General features: G+C 41.8%; 1 protein-coding gene across 1 annotated transcript in view; it reads right to left on the bottom strand.

Annotated features, from left to right (window-relative positions):
- Positions 1-9811: 9811 nt before the first annotated feature.
- LOC137049120 (uncharacterized) overlaps positions 9812-20733 on the bottom strand; it is a 134132-nt gene continuing 123210 nt past the window's right edge. The window contains 9 exon segments of the mRNA XM_067427504.1: positions 9812-9951; positions 10025-10222; positions 10329-10643; positions 10797-10868; positions 10976-11290; positions 11405-11722; positions 11760-12126; positions 12168-12400; positions 12946-13016. Of these exon segments, the coding sequence (XP_067283605.1) occupies positions 9812-9951; positions 10025-10222; positions 10329-10643; positions 10797-10868; positions 10976-11290; positions 11405-11722; positions 11760-12126; positions 12168-12400; positions 12946-13016 (2029 nt within the window).

Below are 20733 nucleotides of genomic sequence, written 5' to 3'. Positions count from 1 at the left end.
TGAAGCTAACGAAGACAGTGGCTTAGCTAACGCAAGCACTAGCGCGGCGGAACAGGAGGGCAACGTTGATCTACGAGCGATTCTCATGGAAATTAAAGACTTTAGAAAAGATAACACCCAACAACTACAGGAAATAAAGGAACAAATCAGCACTACCAATGCAAGACTCGAGGAGGTAGAAAGCCGTATACTCGACACTGAGGAACGAGTGCAATCGGTGGAAGACATCATGACTGAGCTGATTCATATTCAGGCCAGACTCGAGACGCAACTAACTGACCAAGAAGGACGCTCGAGGCGAAATAACTTAAGGATCTACTCCATTCCTGAAGGTGAAGAAAAAAATGCCCACTCAATGATAGACTTTATTGAAAACATGCTAAAAGAAAATCTGGAGCTCTCTTCGAGTCTGAATCTCCAGATAGAACGGGCCCATCGCGCACTCGCACCAGCTCCACCAGATGGAGCCCCACCGCGGTCCATCGTTGTGCGCTTTCTCAGCTACAGGACTAAAGAAGAGGTCCTTAGAAAAGCGTGGCAGAAGAAAGGGTTTAACTGGAAAGGTAAACAAATAAACTTGGATAACGACTACGCACCCAACGTGCTTCGACAAAGACAGTCCTACGCGGAGGCTAAGAAGATACTGAAAGAACGAGGGATAAGGTTTCAGACGCCATTCCCCGCGAAACTAAGGGTGTTTTACCCAGATGGAACACGGGTTTATTCCACGGCCGAGGAAGCAACGAAAGAAATGTTCGAGAAGGGCCTACCCGTCACTGTCATAAAACCACCCGCAACGCTGATGGAACAGTTAAAGAGACTAACGTGGACCGTGAGCGACGGGAACCGGAGAGAACAGCGACGAGGAAGAGAGCGCGCAACACGAGCAGGACCATCGACTAAAGCTAGACTTGAGCAGTTCCGAAGGGATCCAGCTTAAAGTAACAGGGAGCAGGAGAGAGATAGCCTATGCTAAAATGTGAAGCGAACAGCCTCAGGTACTTTTTAAGTGACTTAGTTATACCCTGTTCGCCCACTGGTCGAAAGTATTAAAGAGCAGATGTTTCCTGCATACGAGTGATATCTGCCTATTTAGATTTAACGCCGGGAAACGACAGTTTTGTTTATTTTTTTATTTTCTCTTTTGTTTGTTTTTCCACACGAATGAATGTGTGAACTGAGCAACAAGGACGTTTTAGCAGAGGGCCCACCCCTAACTGGGGGGCTTACCCTCCTAGAGACTGTACTACATCAGGTCTTACAGGGTTATATCATGTTAACCCCACCAATGGGAGTCATGTTAGTTTGGATGTATACAAGTATACATTATTTTACTTGTTTTACTATATGTTTTTGGTTTGCTGCTGTTCTATGCAGCTTAAAATCTGTTCTTGGGACAAGTGGTAATAATGGGACTGAAAACATTTCTTACTCTAATAATAATGACAGACACTAATCAATCATTGAATATCCTCTCCTTCAATGTAAATGGATTGGTCAATCCACAAAAGAGATCCAAAATACTGTCTAAATTGAAAAAGGAAAAGGCTCATGTAGCCCTTCTCCAGGAAACACACTTATCAGAAGCGGAGCACAAAAAATTAAAGAGAGGTCCTTATAAGCATGTTTTCTCATCATCCTACAAATCAGGGCATCGAAGAGGGGTAGCAATTCTAATTTCCCACCAAACTCGCTATGAGCATTTATCTGAAAAAAAAGATAAAGATGGTCGATACATACTGATCAAGGGGAGAATTGATGGCTTACTGGTCACCATTCTTAGCATATATGCACCACCTGGAAGTGATTGGGCATTTTACAAACAGTTATTCGAAATGATGACGTCAGAAACCCAGGGAATGTTGATATGTGGAGGGGATATGAATATGAGATTATCTAAACTAGATAGCTCGGGTACAAATTTACCTCAACAAAAATCACTCACTAGAAAGATAAACTGTATCATGACCGAAACTGGAATTATTGATATCTGGAGAGATTTCTACCCTTCTGGTCGAGATTACACACATTATTCTGCACCACACTCCACGTACTCTAGAATAGATTACTTTTTTACCTTTAGTAAAGACAGACACAGAATTAAAACATGCAACATTGGAACAATTGATCTATCTGACCATTCCCCCATACATTTATCCATCTACACTAATAACAATCCTAAATCCACAATCTGGCGACTTAATTCAAGTATATTAAATGACCCTAAAATTAAAGAACAATTAAGAACTGAAACTGAGTTATATTTTAAGGAAAATGACAATGGAGAAGTGACTCCATCCATCCTATGGGATGCATATAAAGCAGTTATAAGAGGGAAAGTAATTGCCTATACCGCCCTGTTAAAAAAACAAAGGAAAGAGAAGCTTGAAAAGTTACAATCCAATCTTAAAGAGTTACAAATGCAGCACAAAAGCACTTTAGACAATAATAAGAAATTGGAAATAAAAAGATTACAAAACGAAATTGACATAATCTATACTGAAGAAACTCAGAAAAAGCTATTATTTATAAAGCAAGGATATTATGAGGTAGGAGGTAGATCTACAAAATGGCTGGCATTTAAATTAAGGAAACAACAAGCTGACAGCGCAGTTTACAAGATTAAACATCCAAAAACTAGCTTAATACACCATGAGATGGATAAAATACAACAGAGCTTTGAAACTTATTATAAAGACCTATACTCCCAGCCAAAATTGGATAACGATAATTTGGCCCGAAAATTCTTAGACTCATTGGACCTACCAAAAGTGACAGAACAAGAAAACAGCAATCTATTAAAGGAAATTACAGAAAACGAAATTAACGCAGCAATAAGTAGGCTAAAAGCTCATAAGAGCCCAGGCACGGATGGCTTCACATCCGAATATTATAAGACGTTTGGAGAACAACTAACTCCAAGGCTGCGAACAGTCTGCAACTGGGCACTTAAAGGGGGAGAGATCCCCCCCACATGGAAAGAAGCAACAATCACGGTCATACCAAAAGAAGGCAAAGACAAAACGGAATGTGCTCATTATAGACCAATTTCAGTTCTAAATTTAGATTACAAAATTTACACTTCAATAATAGCCAAACGACTCAATAATATTATGCCCAATCTTATAAATACAGATCAGACGGGGTTTATTCGCCAGAGGCAGACCCAGGATAGTATTAGACGGACTCTCCATGTCATAAAACACATACAAAATAATAACATAGAAGCAATGTTGATAGGGCTGGACGCAGAGAAAGCCTTTGATTCTGTGAGGTGGTCTTTTCTTTATCAAGTTTTAACTAAGTTTGGCTTTCATGAAACCATTATCAAGGCGACCCAATCAATTTACAATAAACCAACAGCTCGAATAAAAATAAATGGTAGCTTGTCAAAGCCATTTACATTAGAAAGATCATGTAGACAAGGGTGCCCTCTCTCCCCAACCTTATTTGCTCTGTTTATAGAACCACTAGCCCAGTACATAAGACAAGATGACAACATTAAAGGAATAAATATGCGAGGGGGGGACCAAAAACTATCGCTATTCGCAGACGATATATTAATTTATTTAGGCCAGCCAAAGGAATCGTTACAGAGGCTGATGTCCACACTAGAAGAATTTGGGTCATTCTCAGGATATAAATTAAATATCCAAAAAACTCAGGTCTTGAACTTTAACTTCGAACCTCCTAGAGAACTACAAAACAAATATAATCTTAAATGGGGCCAGAATTCTATGAAATACCTTGGGGTGATTTTATGCAGAGACACCACAGCACTATTCAAATTTAACTATGGGCCATTAAACTCAAAAATTAAGTCTGATCTATCAAGATGGAGTCTTATTCCCTCTCTAGGGCTAATAAACAGAATTGAATCAGTAAAGATTAGCATCCTGCCACGCCTCTTGTACCTTTTCCAAACCCTCCCGGTTGAAGTTACTAAACAACAATTTGTGGAATGGGATAAAATAATTTCTCGCTTTATATGGCAAGGGAAAAAACCAAGGATAAAATACAACACATTACAGCTTGTAAAGGATAAAGGAGGCCTGGCACTGCCGTGTTTAAGAGATTACTACTACGCTGCCCAGTTAAGACCTCTGGTCTGCCTATGTGCCCCAACTTTTACAGCTAGATGGAAAGACATAGAGGAGGCTACCACTAAGGGCCCTCCAATACAAGCTATGGTAGCGGATAAGAGACTACTAACTCATCTGGCAGATAAAGAAAATCCATGGATAAAACTAACTTTTAAAATCTGGCACCAAGTCTGTAAAAATAATAAACTAAGCAAGGCAGTGGCGATGTTAAGATGGTGCGCATATGACATGGAATTTATACCCAATAGACATGATACAAGATTCCATCAATGGGCAGAAAAAGGTCTCACTTCCTACTTTTCATTTACACATAACAGACAGCTAATAGAATTTCAAACTCTCAAGGTGAAACATGGTCTGGTAAATCAAGATTTTTATCGGTATCTACAAATGAGAAGTAGATACGATGAAATTACAAAGGGAAGCGCAGACAAAAGGGACAGCATCATTTTGAACCTATTTCGGTTAGCATATAATGAGATTACTATAACAAAAATCATAACAAGGCTGTACCAAGGTCTCCAAGAAAGCAAACCAATAAACACGCAATACGTCAAAAAGAAATGGGAAAAAGAAATAGGCATAGTAATAGATGAGAATGAATGGGAAGTAATGTGTAAAATGCAGTGGAAGACATCTTACTCGATAACTTGGAGAGAATTTGGATGGAAAAACATAATGAGATTTTTTATAACCCCTGCGCAGAAAGCTCACCAAAATATAGGAACAGGGTGCTGGAGACAGTGCGGCGACAGTGACGCTAATCACTATCACATATTCTGGGCTTGCCCAAAAGCTGTTCCCTTTTGGCAAGAGGTACACAGATGCCTAGAGAAAATTTTCCAAACTAATATCCCTTTTGATATCTTACACATGTACCTAGGTCTGGAAACCCCAAATCTGACTTCAACTGCAGACAAGTATCTGTTTAGGATTCTGATAATGTCAGCCAGAAAAGCCCTGACACGAAAATGGCTTCAACCAGACCCACCAGGTACTGAAGAATGGTACAATACTATATACCAAATATATATAATGGAGAGACTCACTATGGCCTTAAGATTAGAAAAGGAAAAATTTATTCGTTTATGGACCAACTGGACAGAATATATAAGAGCAATAAGACCAGATCTCATCTGAGATTTGAGTAACAAGGGCAAATTGGAGTGGATAACAGGAGAGAGAGGATAAAATCAAACTGTAGTAAGTAAAATACAAGATTTTACCTACTTGCACAATTTTACCCACTTGTACCCTTGTATATAGTTGAGTTGTTGTTGTTGTTGTTTTTTCTAATCTATTTTTTTTTTTTTTTTTTTTTTAGTATATTTCTTGTGATTTTGTCTACATGCTTTTACAAAAGGTCAACATGTATAAGAGGCAATACCTAATACTAATCCTCTTTTGTTCCTGGACTAAATTATATATTTGGAAAAGTGCATAATTAACAAGTATAGTTCACACTGTATTCCTGTTTTTGAGTAATTATGCTTGTGCCTTTTGCAGATAAATGTCAGGAAAGTTTGCCTCCAATGTAAACCGACAAATGTGCAAGATCTTTATAATAAAAAAAAATAAAATATAAAAAAAAAAAAAAAAAAACCCATCGATTTAATTCAGAAGGCCTTTATTATTCCCCCAGAGCCGTGTGGAGGACTTTTAAAATGGATGGATGCACTTTTTTGGGCTACAAATTTTGGGCTGCCATTCACTGCCATTATAAAGCTTGGACGAGCCAGGACACGTATTAATATAACTCTGATTGTATTCGTCTGAAAGAAGAATGTCATTTACACCAAGGAGGACTTGATGGGGGGGGGAGTAAATCAGGGTGAACGATTCCTTTAAGCTTGAGCTGAGATTGGTTTATTATGTGTCAAATAAGCTTTTGCTGTGCTCAATGTATATGCTAATGAAAGCCTAAATTAAACGTTTTGAAGACTAGATTTTCAATGGACAGATTAATAAAATTCTTATGTGTTTGGAACAATATGAGGGTTGGTAATTTATGAATCATGACTGAATTTGTATTGGCAAGTGGACTATACATTTAAGACAACTTGAATGATCAACTATCAGTCACTGTAACCACACCATGCATTTATGCTGGTGGCAGCTGAAAGGTTAACATGTTGCTAAATAAATGTAATGTAGTTTTGACATGTGTCCTACCTTGTGTCTTGAAAACATCTCCTGACTCTTCCTTTTAAATAGTAACAGACCTGCCAGGATCGTAGTTTTTTTTATGATTCATGACAAGACTTCTTTCAACCACTGCAAATCTAGCATTGCCAATTACCTTACACCTTTACAAACCCAAGGCAACTTCAGGATAACTGCCAGTGAAAATATAACACACGAAATGTTTCTGTTTATATTAGGTAAGCCGACTATAACAACAACTTTCAAGACTTGACCAGTATTCTCCTGAAGCAATACAACATGACTTTGAATGATAGACAGACTGGACTTTGGACTTTAAGCCTTTTAAAAAAATCATATTGCTTCAGAAGACTTACAAGTTGTGCTAAAAGACATTTATGGTCATAATTACGTTTGCAAAAATAGCAATTCATTCAAAAATTAAAATTGAAGAACAAACTTATATTTGTATGAACATTATGTAACTGTTCATAACGTTATCATTTGCATTTTGCACAGTAACGTTACAAAATTCCATTGATTTGTTCAATGTTAATTCTAACTTACTTACTCATAGAATTGTAGCCACGTTGCTGCCATTGCACCTTCGTCTTTGCTCTGAAAAGATTTAAAAGCATGGCAACAATGTGTTAGTGTGAGTTTCAAATGAGAAAACGTCATGAGAAACAAATAACAGTTTAAAATTGTATCTAACGTTAGCAAAACAGGATCTAAAATGCTCCTCAAGTCACTTTGTTCACCCCGGAGCTTCAGCTGCTTTAGTCAAATTAACTAGCATCACATATAATAGAGGAAACTCGAATTCGATTAACAATACATTTAAAACGGTTGTAATATAAGGAATGCGTGAGTTTGCATTAACGTTACCTTTTGCTTTAACGTAAGTTAGTTAACGTCACTGTGGCACGAGAGACGTGGAAAGATGGCCAACTGTCTCAAAAGCCAGCGTTTATCTGTCCGACTGTGAGAAAGCATAAACATATATTTTTTAATTCCCCGCTGACAAACTGCAGTCTAAAACAGCATAATTAACTCCAAACGTGTACATTACCGTTGATAACACTGGTGCAATAGCGCATTTGCATGTTAGATTGTTTGCTGGCTAACTTTACACACAACATTACTGAGCTGGTTAATCTTCGGATAAACATAAAAGAGGTACGAAAATAACACTGAAAACGTTCAAACATGAGCGAAATATGAATAAATAAGTTTGAAACGCTTACCTTTTGTTTTTCTTGACTGTAGCGCGAGCCGTCCTGCTGTGACTGGACTGAAGGAGGGAAAATGGTGCGGTTTTTGTTACCTCGGAAACTCACTGGGATGATACTTTGACATGACTATATGTAATGACTTTAAAAGAGCTTAATGTAAGACTGTAGGCTTAATATGAGGTAGATTAATGTATATACTCTTGTTTATTTATTTATTTTATCAGCTTTTAGTTATTTAATTGGCCATAGATGTAAAATACTAGATTAAATAAATATCTGTAACTTAAACCATTAGAGTTAAAAAGTTTTAGTAACTTATTTAGATTGAGGTTTGCTTACAATAATACATTTTTGAGTTAACATCACACATTTTTGTTAAGTTGAATTAACTTTTTTGGTAACATTAAGTAAAATGAACTTATTTCATTTAGTGAATTTCACTGTTAGGTTTTACAGTGTGCCATTCATACTTCAAGAGCGGTGAAAAATTAACATTGGAAGTTTCACCCATAATCATTTCTACAGCAGCGCCCCCAGGAATAAGGCGAATACACTGAAAAAAAATATTTTTACTGCTTGTTCAAATTGCTTAATTAAAATGAGCTAAAGCAACACAATTGCTATACATTTTGTCCACACTTAATTTGATTGTGTTCAATCCACTTAAATATAAGTCAAAATGAAGTCAAACTTAATCTGTTTGTGTTGTGTTACATGAATGATTTCTGTTGCATTAACTGAAACTGGGCGGGGCTTGTTAGTTCCCAGCATGATTTGCATATGGCTAGATCAAGAGCGAGTAAATGTTGTTATTTTATATGTAAAAGTGAGGGGGGGGGAGTTTTATATTCAATTATGTTGGTATTACTAGAACAATTTAAATTATTGTGGGTTACCATTGTGGAGAAGAGTGGAGAATTTGCTTAGGCTGTGGACTAAAACAACTAATGTCATAACAGCTCTGCTGAAGAAGCTTTTAATGCTTAAGCATTTAAGATGCCAATAAGTGCTTTTCCTAGTTAAAAGTCTGTCAACTATCTAGTGCAGTATTATAATTCAGTTGTGTAATAAAGGTGTGTTAGATTCCAGGTTATTTGGACTCTCTCGATTCCATTTACTTTACATCAAAACAGGGTCAGAAATAAGACAACATTGCAGTTGTTACACACTTAAATTTTCCGACAGAAAGCCTTAAAATACCCTTATTAAAATGGATAATAAATACTGAAATATATACAATATTGTACACATATTGATGTGTTCCTTCTTGATGTGCGTTTTTTTTTTTTTTTTGATGATTTATGGTTAGGTTAATGATTATGAACACAATGTTAACCATGAATGGAAATCCAAATCTATATTTATTGCATTAAAGGTGGGGTAAGTGTTATTTCAAAACTGTTTTAGAAAAAGGACTCCACCCGAGGAGAATAACAAACTTGTAGCCAATCAGCAGGTAAGGGGCGTGTCTATGGTGAGAAGAGACGAATAGTGCACAACAATATTCAAAACACACGAGTCACACAGGACGGACATTAGCCAAAAAAGAACTAATATATGCTGGCTCTTGCTTGAATATGCTCGTGTGTCATGTTCGCTTGTTTGTCCATTTGCGATTGTATTGTGGCTCACTTCAGCGATGATAAAGACCTGTTCATTTCCACACCGTATGGAGCATCTAAAACCCCTCACTGTTTCAAGGTTTCACGCGTCAGCTCACAAAGTGTGTCTGACAGGTAAGATACTATACTCCTAATATTGTGACAGCTCTCTGACTCAGTGTATCACGTTAGAGTCTGAATTCCTCACTTCCTTTCATTCACTCCTTGCTTACAGTGCACTCAACTGCCGTTCACTTTATAGGGATTAGAAAATCAGTAAACAAGTGAGCAATTTCGGACGCAGCAACCGAGGTTCGACAACGAGAGTCGATTCCTGTGCTGCAGTCGACCCCGACTCTGGGGCTATTCAGAGTCGAGGAATCGACTCTTTTGGAGTCGACTCTTCATCACTAGTGTCCGGAATGACATCTTCATGTATGTACTTTTAATTTTAAAAGTCTGTGGAGGAGCTCTGACCTCATCACATATGCATCTTAAGTGAGATTCCAAGAAAGAGTATATGTTCAGTTTAAATGACACTGAAAATCAAATGGGGAATAAGGTTCATTGATACATCACTTCACAGGAAGGAGAAGCAAATTTACCCACCTGTCATTGCACATCACTCCAGTAATTGAAATTTGATTAAAATAAACACCAGGGAAAGAAGGTGAGGCTTTTTAATTAATTAAATCAGTCCCAGGTGTGGTTTGTACATGATTGTTAATGGTTACAATGTGCACAAGAAGTTTTTAACAATCTCTGAAGATGCCTCACCTGTATGAGTGAAGCGATTGTGTCTGTGATAAATTTCTTCATAAACTACCTCGCTTGGAGCCCTGTGTAGTCCTGTGTACCAGTCAGAGAGAGCTGTGAAGAAACAAGTTCACAACACATGACTGATCACACACTGAATAAGACACAGTCTCTGGATCTCTCCTACCTCTCCTCATCACTCTGTTCTGCTGAATCAGTATAAGCAGTGGCACTAAGAGCAGTAAGAGCACAACTCCCAGTACAATCACAGGCACGGAGAGAGACGCTGGAGGAGTTTGTGGAGGAGTGACTGATGTTGAGCTGGAGCGCACTGTCTGAGAAACTGGAGGAGAAGCTGACGTAACAGACACAGACACTAGCAAATCTGTCAAAGCAGGCACAGATACATTAAACATTTTGCAAATACACAAATATTATCATCACTAAAATTATGTAAAAATGGCCAGTATTGGTCAGTGTGTTGTTGTGACCTGCACAGGTGAGTCCAGCGTGCTCTTTGTGGGAGCAGTCAGTGTGGTTCTTCAGGGAGAGAGGACAGTCCCACAGGTGAATCTCATTCCCTCTGCACTCGACTCTGTTGAGCCACACAACACCTTCACCAGCACCAAAGGCTGAATTCCCATCAGCCCTCAGTGCTGCTCCACAACCCAGCTGCCTGCAGACCACCTGAGCATCGCTGATGTCCCACAGATCATCACAGACTGAGCCCCACACAGCGTTATGATACACCTCCAGCCTCCCAGAGCACCGGCCCGCCCCTCCACTCAGTCTGAGAGGAACATGGTCTAAATCATACAATCACAGAGAACACATTATTGTATACCAACATCAAAAAGTGGTGTCTGTGGTGCGAGATTAAATCCTCTTGGAGCCCTAAGTTTAAAATTATACATATGGCTGTTATGATTTTTATGTTCTTTTACATCAAATTAATTTACCTGAACACTGTCTCTGATGTGGAGATGTGGAGCATGTCAAATAGCTTCTAGGGGACTCATGACTCTCCTGTTCTGTAATCACAAATTAATTCAATATATTGCAAATACATTTTGTTCATACACTCAATAATGTTAACAGATTATCGTTGTATTTTAAGAGATGCTTTCTTCAGTCTTACCTGAGCAGGTGATTTTGGCCACTTCATCTCTATTGCAGTCATTCTGTCCCCAGGGTGAAGATGGACACTGCCACAGATTCAAATCATGTGGTCGACATTTCACTTTATCCAGCCAGTTAGGAGCTGATTCTACTCTTGGTTTAGAATTGGAAAAAGCACCAGATCTTCCACAGTTCAGCTCCTGACAGATCAGACTCACTGTGTCTGGTTCCATCTGGTTCCAGCACACATTACCCCAGGATCCATTGTAGAAAACCTCCAGATTCCCTTCACAGCCCTCAGTTAACCTGATCTCGTTAAACTGTAGATGGAAAACTATGTGCATTAAAACAAGAGCAATACTGGTTTTGCTAATCTAAAAATGAAAATGAACGAAAAACAAATAAATAAATACTGTGCATGGCAAACATTTCCACTAGTGTAATATACCTGAGCACATGACTCCTACATCCTCTTTGTGTTGACAGTCATGTTTTCCCCAGCCTGGAGAAGAGCAGTTCCACAGGGACGTCTCATTCCCCTCACACTCCACCTCATCCAGCCATATGGGTCCAGAACCAGGACCAAACCAGGCTGGTACCTGCTGGTTACTGAGGGCCACTCCACACTGCAGCTGTCTGCACACCACATGGGCATCTTTAATATCCCAGGAGTCATCACACACTGTCCCCCATGAGCCGCTGTGAAAAACCTCCAGCCTCCCTGCACAGTCTCCCCCAGAACCCACCAGCCTGATGGACCCGTGACCTGATATTCAGAGAGAGAAAAACACATTATTGATCACTAACAACTGAAGAATCTGACCAGATGTTGCTCTTCTCACCAAGGCAGGTGATTGACAGCTGTTGTGTGGAGCTGCAGTTGAGAGTTTGTGGAGAGCTGCAGTTCCCCAGATGAGCTTCACTCCCAGAGCACTGGAAGCCCGTAACACACTCATGACTGTGTTCAGGACTGGATGAAGAGGAGCCGGAGAAGATCAGCACAGAGCCACAGCCCAGCTGTCTGCAGACCACAGAGGATTCAGTGAGACTCCAGGAGTCCAGCAGAACTCTCCTCCAGACCTGATGGATGGAAACTTCCACCTCCCCCTCACACTGTCTCTCTCCAGACAACCGCACCAGACCATCATGAACAGCCAGAGAGGAATCTGAGTGAAAGATGTGTCATTTAATTAAGATATTGAAAGGTAAATAGTATTAAGAGAGGAATAAAAATAGGCTTCAATAAAATCCCCTCAACATGAAGAGATGGAACATTCTGAGAGTTTTGTTTCATTCCTGTGACAATCAAACACATCAGCCCAGATTTCACCACTTCCCTCTCCAAACCAGTCTGATCCCACAACAGACACAGCAATCCCACAATCCAGCTGTCTACAGAGGACACTGTCAGCTCTCATATCCCAACATTTATTACACACTGTGCCTCACTGACTGAAGTATTGATGTTGAAGTATTGGCCGTCTTTCAGATGAGACGTTAAACCAAGGTCCCGACTCTCTGTGGTCGTTAAAAATCCCAGGCTGTCCTTCGATAAAGAGTAGGGGTGTAACCCCGGCATCCTGGCCAAATTTGCCCATTGGCCTCTGTCCATCATGGCCTTCTAATCTTCCCCCTATCCTGATTTTCTTCATCACTCAGTCTCCTCCCCACCATAAGCTGGTGTGTGGTGAGCGTTCTGGCGCAATATGGCTGCCGTCGCATCATCCAGGTTGGTGCTGCACATCGGTGGTGGTTAAGGAGATTCCCCCTTCTATGTAAAGCGCTGTCTAATATCAGTGTAACCTGGACAAAAAACAGAGAGTTTACTTAAACGCTATGAAACATGAAATAAAAAGGTTTATTAAAAATTGTAACTACTGCTCCATTACCAGAACATAACAGTCCAATGTAATTCTCATCCTGCAGGTTCTCCACAGTTCAGCTCTCTACACACCACTGCAGCTTCAGTCATATCCCAGCCTTCACCACACACTGTTCCCCACTGACCTCTATAAAGAACCTCCACTCTACCAGCACAAGGACTGTTACCACCAACCAACCTCACATTCATTACATCTAAGAGAGGGCAAAAGAAAGGGAGAGAGAACGGCATTTATCATACTTACAATAATATAATAAACCAGTGTGTTGTTTTGTGAGTTCATATACAGTTTATGTGTCTCTTTTCTCTCTTTTGAGCCCAGGACACACCAAGCCGACAATCTGGTTCTCCCATTCGCCTCATCTCTCAGTCCAAAAGTATTTGTAAAGTACAGAAGCAGTTCTGACTTCACTCAGGGAAAAGGGTATTTGTCTCGCTACTTACAACTTACATAGGCGACTGTCTAGAAACAGATTATTCAGAACAAGAAGCGAGAGAACACACAGATAAGCTTCTGGAACAGACAGAAACTGGGCTTAAAATTAAACAGAAAAGTGTTTTAATTCCCATGCAGTCTATAACATATCTGCTGCTGTCACTGGAAGACAGGGTGGGAAAATTAACTTAATGCCTGGTCGAATTTCAGAAGGGTAAATGTGTCTCTTTCCGTACATGCCTCAGGCTATTGGGACTGATGGCCTCAGCCCTGACAGTCATCCTTTAGGCAAACTGTTGAGAGAGACTCAACGCTAGGTAGCTTCTCTGAGGCTGGACCCGATACGGCACTCCCGGAGGAGAGTGAGAGTGACCTCAGAGGCAGTCTTGGCACTGCACCAGTGGAGACTTTCTGGTTCAAGGGGTACCCATGGGCATGGTCCGAGCCAGAAAAGTCATAACAACGGATGCGCCATTGTCTAGTTGGGCGGGATAGTGAATGAAAGATGGGGCCATCACCTGACCAGTCTTCACATAAACTATCTGAAAATGCTAGCTGTGTTTCTGACGCGCTCTCCCTTTTCTGAAGGGCATCTTTTGTGTTCAACCGCTAGGTTTTAGGGGGTGTTTTTGGTCTAAGTGTGCGCATGCGTTGTAGATTGAGTGGCACACGATGAGTAAAGTGTTTATCCGTTCAGCCGTGTGTGTGTGCTTCATGGTAAATAACTAACTGAACTACTCCGACATAACATTGGCGAGTTTAGCTTACCACCGCCGGCCCCTTTTCTCCCGTGCCTGGTGTACCGCCTATTCCATGGGCAAATTGATGGCTTCACAGTGTATCTCGAGGCCATGAACTATGATGATATATCTGATCAGAGGAAAATCGCTTTGCTTCATCACTGCCTCGGGGCTGAGGGACAGAGAATATATCGTGCTCTCGGGAATGCTGAGACGTATGAGGAAGTGGTTGCTCTTCTCGTAGACCACTTCACGGGCCAACAGCGAGTCATACTCCGCCGATATAAACTACGCAAGCGTCTTCAGCGACTGGGTGAGTCCGTGCAAGATTACATGACTAATCTGCGCGACATGGCTCGCTCATGCAATTATGGAACACTTCAAGATCAGATTGTTCGTGATCAGTTTATTGAAGGGATACTATGTGACAAGACTCGGGAAAAACTGTTGTTAGAACCTGACGAATTGACATTAAACCAAGCTGTTGTAATTGCACTTCAAGTGGAGGCTGCTCTTGAATGCTCCACAGTGCTCGCTGACGCGCGCCCCCCTGTGGACGTTCCCACGCAACAGCTCCGATCTTCCTGCCATTTACCCACAGAAAAGACTGAAGATGACAATGCAGGTTTTCCAGTGCAGTTTTTCACAGTTGCAGAGACACCAACGCATTTTGAGCTTTTGTGGCAACTACACAAGCAGCACAAAGGAGACCTTCACATGTCCGTAATGACTACACTGAGATTTGACATGTATCAGCTGGCCAGGCAGCTTTTAGGACATGTACTGTGCTGCTGGAGGAGGTGAGCCTTCCACTCCTGATGGATACGGGAGCAGCGGCATCGTTGCTTAATGCCAGTACGTATTGCAAGTTTTTCTCACATCTGCCATTACAGAAGCCCTGCACCTCCCTCTGTGGTTACGACAGCCACAAGATTGTGATGCTTGGCGTTCTCTGGATCTCAGTACGTTACGACTCTAAACATCTGCCATCATTTCCTTTCCACATTACTGAGCTGGGAGCCAACCTTCTGGGACTTGATCTATTTACAAGCTTGGGATTCACACTTCAAGATGCAAAGGGCTCTGATATCCACCATGTCACCTCCACCTGGCAACAGAGATGGCCATCACTGTTCTACGGACTGGGCTGTCTTAAAACATTCACCCATAGGCCTTTAGTTGACCCTGGTGTGCCACCAGTCATTCAGCCCCTGCGTAGAATTCCCCTAGCTCTGCGGGAGGAAGTTACTACGGAGCACCAAATAATACTGGACATGGGAATTATTGAGCCAGTCAGTGCATCACCTAGGATTTCTAATTTGGTCTTCGCAAAAAAGAAATCGGGAGGAATACGAGTTTGTGTTGACCTGCGCTCTGTAAATAAGGCGGTTATCCCAGACAAGTACCCCTTACCCACAGCTGAGGAACTGACCGCTTACTTCTATGGTTCGACGGTTTTCTCAAAACTGGACCTTCGCCAAGGTTATCTGCAGGTGCCGCTTCACCCCTCTATCAGAGACCTCACAGCATTTGTCACACACGCTGGGGTATTTAGATATACTCGTATGGCGTTTGGCCTAAGCTCCGCCCCCAGTTGCTTTCAAAAGGTAATGACCACCATTTTGGCTGGAATTCCTGGAGTTGCAGTATTCTTGGATGATATAGTAGTCCATGCGCCAGATGTCCAGACCCATAACGACCGTCTCAGCAGGGTGGCCAGTGCTCTCATGGCACATAACCTTATGGTGAATGGAGAGAAATGCACTTTTGCAACCTCAGCCATAGACTTTGTGGGGTATCGTCTCACGTCTAGGGGCATCGCCCCTCTTCGGTCAAATATTGAGGCGATGCAGAGAATCCCAGAGCCCACCTCCACCTCCCAGGTGGCCTCATTTCTGGGCATGACGGCCTATTACCTTCGTTTCCTGCCTCAGTACTCCCAAACCACAGCGCCCCTTCGCCAGTTACTATAGAGAGAAGAGCCATGGAAATGGACAAGTGCGTGCTCCGAGGCCGTTCGAACACTGAAGTCCCAGCTTTACCACACCTCCCGTCCTAGCTCACTTTGATCCCGACAGTCAGCCTATCGTCACCTGCGATGCCTCCACACAGGCACTGGGAGCAGTGCTGTCGCAGATGCAGGAGGGAGTGGAGAGACCTGTAGCATTTGCCTCTAGAGCTTTGACCCCCACAGAACAGCACTACTCTGTACGTGAACGCGAGGCCCTTGCGTGTGTCTGGGCAACTGAAAGATGGCATCTCTTCCTCTATGGTCGGCATTTCACCCTCCGCACAGACCATCAGGCTCTGACCACTCTTTTGTCAGCCTCTGGCTCGGGCCATAAACCCCTGCGTTTGCACAGATGGGGTGAGTGTCTAAGGCAATATGAATACCAACTCAAGTTCACGCCAGGGAAGGACAATGTGGTCGCTGACCTCTTGTCTTGATCAACTGATGCACACACATCAGCAGCATCACCAGGCAATGATGACATGGAGCCAGACCTCATTCAGATGCTTCACACACCTCTGCAGGAATCAGTTTCCCTGGAGCAGCTGCAGAGGGAGTCCGAGTGTGACCCCACACTGTCAACACTGCGTACATTTATACGATCAGGATGGCCAGCACGGGTGCCCAAGGATCTAAAAACTTTTGCTAATAAGGAACGAAATGAACTGTCTTGTTGGGGCGATGTTTGTGTCTCTGGAGGCCTGTGTACAGTTGTGCCGGGCAGCCTGCGTGCACGCATCTTATCAATTGCGCATGGGGGTATTTGGGTATTGTAAAGCTCAAGCAAAGATGCCGGGACCTGGTCTGGTGGCCAGGCATTGATCGCGACATTGAAGGACTTGTCAGAGACTGTGAAACGTGTCTACTTAGTGGAAAGACTGGACAACCGGTCTCACCCCCTTTGCAGCCTGTTCCGTGGCCATCTCATCCTTGGGAGCACCTTCAACTGGACATCTGTGGGGAAATTCATGGCAATGGCATCCCCCACCATCAGCGCTTTCTGGTGGTTGTGTATGACCTCCATTCTAAATGGCCTGAGGTAATACCAGCCAGGACAGTGACAACACAGACCATCACTCAGATACTGGAGAGTCTATTTGCTCGCTGGGGCATGCCCCTTGCCATCACTACGGACAATGGGCCGCAGTTTACCTCTGCAGATTTCTCCACCTTCCTGTGCAGTAAAGGAATTAAACATTGCCGTGCCGCACTCTACCACCCTCAGGCTAATGGTGGGGTCGAAAGATTCAATCAAAGCCTTATGAATGGCATTCGTGCACACCAGGCCCAGGGGTATACATTCCAGACAGCACTCAACTTGACACTGATGCATTACAGAGCTAGCCAGCACACCACCACTCAGGCTTCCCCTGCTCTGCTCATGCTTGGCCGAGAGATGGAATTGCCATTGGACAGACTCCGACCACAAGAATTGTTGGCCGTAGCAGCAGGTGGCACCAGGGCGGCAGCCAAAGCTGCCGTAGCTTCAAACCAGAGGCGAATGAAGGCCAACTTTAACAGAAGACATAAGGCTAAACCCAGTAAGATAACAGTTATGGACTGGGTTTGGGTCCAGAGACCCCACAGCTGCAACAAAATGGGATCGTTTTGGTCTAAACCTCTCCAGGTGGATCGTCAGTTAGGGCCTGCCACTTTCTTGTTGAGTGATGGTTCTCACTGGTATACAAGCAGACTGTGGAAAGTGTCAACCCCTTTCAACTCAAAGATATGCTCACAGGCAAGGGAGCCTAGTTGAGGACCAACACACAGCATGGCTTTTGAACCGGGGCCAGTACAACCATGGACAGGCCGGGTGCAGCAAGGTTCCCATGTCAGGGTAATCCCACAACAATCTCCACCAGCTATGGGGCCTCAACCTTTCCAGTCACTGCTTGATGAGAATCAGGAGGGCCAGGAGGTGCAGTAACCGAGAGCCATCAAATTCGAGCAAGTGCTCGTCCCGCATACCTAAAGGATTTTATCACTGACTTAAATGCTTAAGTGTTTGGTCCTTTTTCTCTAGCAAAGGCTTGAAAGAACACAGTTTAATTAGTTATTGGGGGGGAGGGGGTGTTGTGTTCGACCACTAGGTTTTAGGGGGCGCTTTTGGTCTAAGTGTGTGCATGCGTTGTAGAGTGAGTGGCGCACGATGAGTAAAGTGTTTATCCGTTCAGCCGTGTGTGTGTGTGCTTCATGGTAAATAACTAACTGAACTACTCCGACATAACAGCATCATGTCCTCGTGAACCGACAACAATACAGTTTTGGCTTACGTAAATTGACGGGGGGGATCTCAGATCACTTCCCTTGCATGCAAACAGATTTTATGGAGCAATGCTTTTTAATCCCTGAGAGCGACGCACAGATCTGCTGTCCAGGAGCAATCATCTAGACGGGTAGTGGAAATTAAACATGGAAGAAGACGTACAAATTTGGAGCATATACGGCAGAGCCACGGATCGATTTGGTTCTCACAACAATGGTCAGTGTCCTCTCATTTTTTCCCTGAAAGACCAGAATGCCCCTGGGGATAGATGCACTGGTACACAAATGGCCTCGCACAATTGTTCCCATGATAGTGTTAATATCCCCAACACTCTACAGAGTACGGGAGGAGGGATTGAAACTTAGCCTGACATGGTCATACACAATTCTAGTCAGAATATGAGTCTGAAACTGCTCCATTGGGCTGTGATTATGGGGCGTGTTTCAACCGAACCAGGAAAGACCTCTATTGGACAGACCTACAACCAATCAGAGCAACGAAGCAACGCATTACGTTAGTTGTCAAATGTCAAAAGAACTCAACTGCACTGTGTTGCCAAGTCCGCGTTTTTTTCCGCTGGTTGTTGTCTATGTCCGCGGGTTGAAGCGACTATTATGTGATATACCCATTAGTGCGAATTTTAGCAGGCAACCTTGCCAAAATAACACAGATTTTACAATAACAACAAACACTATTTTCTGGAATTTATTGGAAAGAGCCCAAAATGTCTGCAGGGCCCTAGAGCACACAAGGCCTGAGTTATAGCTTTCGAAAATGAATTTATGAAAAAACAATCAAAACGTGCCTACTTTTTTTTGGGGGGGGGGGGGGGGGGGGAATTACAGCTTAGACAACATATACTTACATGTTTATGACTTTTAGCAGTGTTTTATGTAACTCCAAAGGGTTTCCTGTAAAATGACACCAAAATTTTGAACTTAAACCACTTGATGTGTGTATGGGAAGCTTTTCAATTTGGGTAGGTCAAATCCAGGAGGAAATCCCAAAAAATGGTCCCGGAGTTTAAGCGGTTAAAAGAATCAGAAGAAGCAGCGAGAACATCCAACCAGCCTGACACCTGATGGAATCCAGATCATTTAAATTATTTTTAAAAAAGAAAGACATTTTTTTATTGATTCTTATTATCACATTTAATTTGTACAAGAAACACCATATGTTGTTTATTAAAAAACAACTAAAATGTACCATTTGAAAAAGTGAAGATATTTTTTATTAGCATACACTTTTAAGTGAGATAAAGAGAAACAGCAGTGAATGAGCAGTGCATTTAAACTTGAACAGATGTGATTTGAGAGTAGTACGATTTAGTTTGGGGAAATATTCAGCAAAGATAATTTCAATTGTTTAATAACAGTAAAGTAATTTAGAACAATACAAAATATTTCTGTTTCAAATAAATGCTTTAAAGTCATTTAATTAAATAAAATGTTATTACACAAAACAATCTTTTTCAACTGTGCTGAAATGTTTCTTGAGCACCAAATCTAAGATTTCTGGAGGGTCATGTAATAAATCATGCAATAATAGTAACAATTTATATATATATAAGACTTAGTCCACTGCTTCCGCAGGTCCCCCAAGGTCTGGAATCGGTCCTTCTCCACAATCTTCCTCAGGGTCCGGTCACCTCTTCTCGTTGTGCAGCGTTTTTTGCCACATTTTTTTCCTTCCCACAGACTTCCCACTGAGGTGCCTTGATACAGCACTCTGGGAACAGCCTATTTGTTCAGAAATTTCTTTCTGTGTCTTACCCTCTCGCTCGAGGGTGTCAATGATGGCCTTCTGGACAGGGTCAGGTCGGCAGTCTTACCCATGATTGCGATTTTGAGTAATGAACCAGGCTGGGAGTTTTTAAAAGCCTCAGGAATCTTTTGCATGTGTTTAGAGTTCATTAGTTGATTCAGATGATTAGGTTAATAGCTCGTTTAGAGAACCTTTTCATGATATGCTCATTTTTTGAGATAGGAATTTTGGGTTTTCATGAGCTGTATGCCAAAATCATTAGTATTAAAACAATAAAAGACCTGACATATTTCAGTTGGTGTGCAATGAATCTAAGATATATGAAAGTTTCATTTTTATCATTACATTATGGAAAATAGTGAACTTTATAACAATATGCTAATTGTCTGAGAAGGACCTGTATATAGCTGAAGGTGCAGTGAAATGTTAAAGACGGTTGTGCTGGCGGCTTAAAGGTAAAGAACTCAAAATTTGTCCCTCTCTCAAATTTCTAAGGCTTCATTAAAATGTATCAATCTAGTGAAATAGCACAAAAATATGATCAGCAAAAACATCTAGGGGAAAAATTCAAACATTTTGAAAGCAGTGCATTTTTTTTTCTCAGAAATTATAGCTGAATTAGATTTTAATACAAAGTGCAACATAATTGCTGAACTTCAAGCTAAACATACAGTATAG

Source organism: Pseudorasbora parva, chromosome 20 (assembly GCF_024679245.1).
Source record: "Pseudorasbora parva isolate DD20220531a chromosome 20, ASM2467924v1, whole genome shotgun sequence".
NCBI classification, from domain to species: domain Eukaryota; kingdom Metazoa; phylum Chordata; class Actinopteri; order Cypriniformes; family Gobionidae; genus Pseudorasbora; species Pseudorasbora parva.
Note: the sequence above shows the minus strand (reverse complement) of the source record. Positions and strands in the feature narration are given on the sequence as shown.